Here is a 5068-nt window from a genome sequence, read left to right as displayed (position 1 = left end):
CTCCCTCTCCCTCTCTTTTTCTCTCTCCAGGGTTTTTTCATCGCCATGCTTACTGCCATTGGGGTACCCCATCCCCTAAGGAGAGAGAACTTAGAGAGCCTAGACTGAGGTATCTAGCTCTGTCCTGAACCCCTGCTCAGTTATCCAGAGCTCTTGCCACAAGACTAGAGGTTTCTGCCAGGTGTCCAATGGCCCGTCAGAGCATGGCCCTTTTTCCCTTTTCTTGACTGCCTTGAGATCTGGATTCAAATGGTATATCCCCAATGAGACATTGTTTAAAACTGTATTCCCCCCACACTCCTTTTCCCCGTTGTTGTGCAGTAGAGGTGATTCCCATTCAACTCGATGTTTTGCAGAGTAGAACAGCTTCCTAGGGTTTTCTGGGCTGCAATCTTTATGCAAGCAGGTGCCCAGGTCTTTCTCACAGAGCTGTTTAACTCTTTGTTCCATCAGGACTCTCTACCCTACTTTTTCTTTTTCCTTAATGGCGCTTTTGTCATTCATACACATACTGCTCTTGTTCTTAAGCCATGGGCCCTTCAGGCCCGTGTGTACAACCTGGTCAAGGGGAGTAGTTGCATGCACATATGCCTTCAGAATTAGCCCAGTAGGAAACTGAGGTTGCCCCCGTTTTCTTGCTCATACAGGGCATTGGCTGAAGTGAGCACCATCCTGGAACCTATAGGCTTGCAGGAGGAAGCAGAGCTGCCTGCCCAGATCCTTGCTGAATTTGTGATGGTATGTACAAATGGGAAGCCATGGTCCTCCTGTGAAAGTACTGGGCAGCATTTACGGTGAGCAGTCAGATAGGCAGCTGTGTTGGATCGTAGTGCAAAGAGGGAAGGAGGCTCCCTTTCTCTGTCCTCCCTCTGAATAGGACTCTCGGAAGAAGGACAAGCTGCTGTGTAGCCAGCTGCAAGTAGTGGACTTCCTGCAGGGATTCCTCATGCATGAGGACACTGCCCAGGGTCTGGACCCCTTGGCTTCTGAAGACATGAGCCGTGAGTAGGCACAGGGTTGGGGTAGTGTCTGACCTGAGTGGATAAGGAAGTGGGGTGTTGGGCCAGCTGTTGAGCTGATGGCCTCACTGATACAAGGAGGCAGACAGGCCATGCCCTTATTTCTGATGGTCCCTTTCAGGGCAAAAGGCAGGTGAAGCCAAGGAGCACTGGAAGGAGCTCAAGGCCACATACCAGGAGCATGTGGAGGCCATCACAAGTGCCCTGGCGCAGGCTGTGCCCCAGATGGAAGAGGCCCAGAGGAAGCGGGCACAGCTCCAGGATGCCCTTGAGCAGCTCCAGGCTAAGGTTCACTCTGGGGTCTTGGGTGAGGGGCAGGAAGGAGGAGGGAAAGGATGAGCAAGCTGAGTTGGACCCATTTCTCACCTTCCAAAATCCAACCAGAAAAATACACTTCCTTTCTGTTTACCCACAGAAGCAAGTGGCCATGGAGAAACTCAGAGCAGCCCAGAAGCAGTGGCAGCTGCAACAGGTAGGTCCATCTTCTTATGAGAGCATCTCTTTCCACCGCCATGCTATTATATGGGTTGCATCCTCTGCCTGTTAACCCTCTATCTCGTTTTCGTATGTGAGGTGGTATAGTGTACTAACAACATGGGCTCGAATCCTAGGTTTCACCTGTTACCAGGGCATGACCTTGGACAGGTCACCTAACTTCCTGTGCAACTATTTCTTTGTTTATGAAATGGAGACAATAACAACACCTACCATATAGTTGTTAAGGGGACTAAATAAGTTACCATTACGGAATGTTCTTAAAATGGTTTCTGGAGCGTAGCAGGCTAAATAAATGTTAGCATCATCTTTGTGCCCCTTCATCCAAAGTACCTCACCTTGGGAGAGCTCATTCTGACCCTTTCTTTTCTCTAGATCTCTGCTCCTGCCCAAATCCAGCAGACTCCTTCTTTTTCTCTGTGGGTCTGTGTCCTGAGCTGAGTCTAGGATGAAGGATTTGTAGGGGTAGTGGGCTCGGGAACAGTTAAGATCTTGATTCCTGATGAACCTGTGTCTTCATCCTTGGTCCTTCCAGGAGAAGCATCTGCAGCATCTGGCAGAAGTCAGGGATCGTCAGAGAGGAACTCAGCAGGAGGTTGAGCGGCTATATCAGGAACTCAGAAGCCTGAAGCATCAGGCAGGGCAGGAGCAACACAAGCTGCAGAGGTGAGGTTAGAGTATAGGCTATAGTCTGGGATGGTCCAGCTAAGGTTCCCTCTCCTCACACCCTCCTCTTCCCAGGTACCAGGCCTTCCTCCAGCTGCTATATACCCTGCAGAATAAAATGGTGTTCCCTGAGGCACAAGCAGAGCTGCAGCCGTGCAAGTTACCCCTCCACCTGGATCCTCCTGAAGATAAGCCCCAGCAGCTGACTTGGCCCCAGGAACGGAACAGTGGGGACAACATGGTAGGAGATAGGGGTGTGACCCCACAGGTGAATGAGGGACAAGACAAATGGGCGGAAAGGAGGGGACAGAAACTGGAAGTTAGGCCTTACCCACTGCCCATACCATGTCTTCCCAAGGTCAGCAGCCCACAACCTGCTGGACATACGAGCTTGCCACAGCTCCTTGGGAGCCAGCAACATGAGAAAGGATTCCAGAGTAGGTGAGACCCCAACTCAGACCTTGACTGCTGCTATGGAAAGAAGGAGGACCTCTGGCTGTCTCTCCATCTGCACTTTGCTGCTCATAGGGGAGAGGATGGGGGACGAAGAAGCTTATGTTATGGTTGCAGTTTAGCCCCTCATCTCCATAGCCAGTCTGCCCTAGGCTAACCCCTCTCTTCCTCTTCCCTTGGCACCACTCTCATTGCAGAATGGACTGTGAACTTGTCAGCACAACTTGACTTCTGAATATGACCCACGTACAGCCATACTCTGTTTTCTGTAGATTAAAAACCTTGGATCTCAAATTGTGTGTTTCTCTGTTCATCCTCATAGACAAGTGGAGAGAACTACAGACATTTAGAGGCAAATATCATGGCAGGATCTGGGACTGGTATAAAGGGAGGGGACCCTGGCCTGGGGCCTTGGAGGTTGCTGCCCAAATTCATGTGATGTAACCATGCTGAGTTTAATTGAGGGAAAAGGGGAGTGCTTTATGCAGGCCAAGTGAGAGAGCACAGGGACTTCTGTCCGTATGTTGGCTTGTGTCTTTCTGAGTTAGTCTTTCTGTTTGTGTATCCCCTGGCGTTTCTGTGTATGTTTCTTTGTCTTTCGTGTGTGCTTATTGCCTTCAGTCCCTGATCCTCTGGGTGTCTGTAACTAAATGTGTGGAAGTAGGAGGTCCCTGACGTGTGTATGAGAGAGACACTGGATCCCTGAGTGGGAACCCACTATTGATCAGAAAGCGAGATCATAGCCAGCTCACAGTAGAAAACAAGTTCTCTATGAGACAAGACTGTCATGTGTGAGAAAGACCTAGGCATCTTGAGAAACAGACACTGAGGAGGGCTTTTTGTTTTTTATATGAGAGAAAAGGCATATGTCCCTGTTCTGTCTTAGACAGGGATGCCTCTTCTCAGGCGGGAGCTCTGGTGGCCTAGTGCCTAAGACATTTGACTGCTAACCAGAAGGCTGGCGGTTCAAACCTACGAGCCACTCCTCAAAAGAAAGGTTGGGCAGTCTACTTGCATAGAGATATTGCCTCGGAAACCCAAGGAGGGGTTACTATGAGTCAGAATCGACTCAACGGCAGTGTGGTTGGTTTTTGTTTTTTTGTTTTCTCAGGTTGGGATTGAGATCCCTGTACTCTGATCATTTATTCTGCTTTACTGAGGTGTTACTAGTTTACTCTAAAATTGCTCTTTTAAATATGTTGGCCCCAGTTTTTTTACGGATGAGGATATAAGAGATGTCAGAGGTCAGTGGGGGCCTATATAACTGCGGAAAGAGGGAGGTCAGTGAGAATTAGAGGTACCCCTTTAAGGAGTATACAGATACTTAGGCTTCCTCAGTCTGCCTGTCCTACCCTCTCTTACATGGTCTCTGCTGTAGCCTTTCTGCCTGTTGGATTAGGTCTACAGCCTGGTTTCTTTTTCTAGTCTCATACACTGAAGTTTTTATATCTCAAAGGAAAAAGCAAAGACATACCCACTCTGGGAATGGAGTGTCTGCTGAAAGACACCAGAATGTGTATTGGGTTGTGTAGAGAACCCCTGACCATGCTGGGTATGTATTAGGTGACTAGCTGAAGGTTAGTGGGGAAATGAAGACACAAGCACAGAGCCCAACAAGCTGATAGATGGAATCTTGAGATGCTTCCATTTGGGGGCAAGTATACAGTAAGCAAACTTGGAGGTCTGTAAAACTACTGGTGCCAGGTTCTGTTCAGGAAGGCCCATGAGTTCTGTTACTTAGGGGTAAATCAGTCCACCCTGGGAGGTCTGTGGGGGGAGGGAGGCTTAAGTGTCTGTCATGTTCAAGTCCTCTGATTTGCCCACTTGTGGCTGGAGGTGCTGGTTAAAGAAGCATCTTGACTGCCAACCTCAAGAACTGGGAGATTTCAGATTCAAGATATCCTCAGTCCTCTCTTAGGTTTCCCTAAAGACTACCCTTGTTCACTGACATTTGCAGAAGGTAGACATCTACAGTGAATGAGCACACCTGAAAGTCTGATGTCTTTCATGGAGACTTGTGAATGAAAACAATTATTGTTGGAAAAAGTCCTACGGCTTGTGAAACATTCTCTTTTCCATCCAAAGATGGGACATATAAGCCAATGAGGAGTGGGGAGGAAAGGGAGCTAGCTAGTGAATCATCGTGAAAAGTTAAGAGACTTGCCATCTTGACCAGAAGCAAAAGTCCTCTCCTTGATAGTTTTAAAGTGAAGGATAAGGAAGAACTTCCTCTCTTATTCTCTGTAGGAATAAATTAATCATTTTTAAACATAAATAACTGTTTTCTTTGAAGCTAATTTTTTTATGCTTGTATATGTGTTTCAATTTAATGTTTCCTAAGAATTTTTCATTACTTTCTAATGTTTCAAGGGAGCTCTGGTAGCATAGTGGCTAAGACACTTGCCTGCTAACCAGATGGCTGGTGGTTCAAACCC

At 47.9% G+C, this 5068-nt stretch overlaps 1 protein-coding gene across 1 annotated transcript in view; it reads left to right on the top strand.

The window, feature by feature from the left end:
* The window catches only part of ZWINT (ZW10 interacting kinetochore protein), a 3388-nt gene extending 763 nt beyond the window's left edge, over positions 1 to 2625 (top strand). The window contains exons 2-7 of the mRNA XM_007959380.1: positions 648 to 738; positions 878 to 1001; positions 1141 to 1307; positions 1435 to 1491; positions 2050 to 2180; positions 2256 to 2625. Of these exons, the coding sequence (XP_007957571.1) occupies positions 648 to 738; positions 878 to 1001; positions 1141 to 1307; positions 1435 to 1491; positions 2050 to 2180; positions 2256 to 2625 (940 nt within the window). The remainder of the gene's footprint in view (positions 1 to 647; positions 739 to 877; positions 1002 to 1140; positions 1308 to 1434; positions 1492 to 2049; positions 2181 to 2255) is intronic.
* Positions 2626 to 5068: the final 2443 nt, after the last annotated feature.

Source organism: Orycteropus afer, unplaced genomic scaffold (assembly GCF_000298275.1).
Source record: "Orycteropus afer afer isolate SDZICR_OR568_19922 unplaced genomic scaffold, OryAfe1.0 scaffold00016, whole genome shotgun sequence".
Lineage (NCBI taxonomy): Eukaryota > Metazoa > Chordata > Mammalia > Tubulidentata > Orycteropodidae > Orycteropus > Orycteropus afer.
The sequence above is the reverse complement of the archived record's forward strand: the minus strand, read 5'-3'. Positions and strand labels throughout refer to the sequence as shown.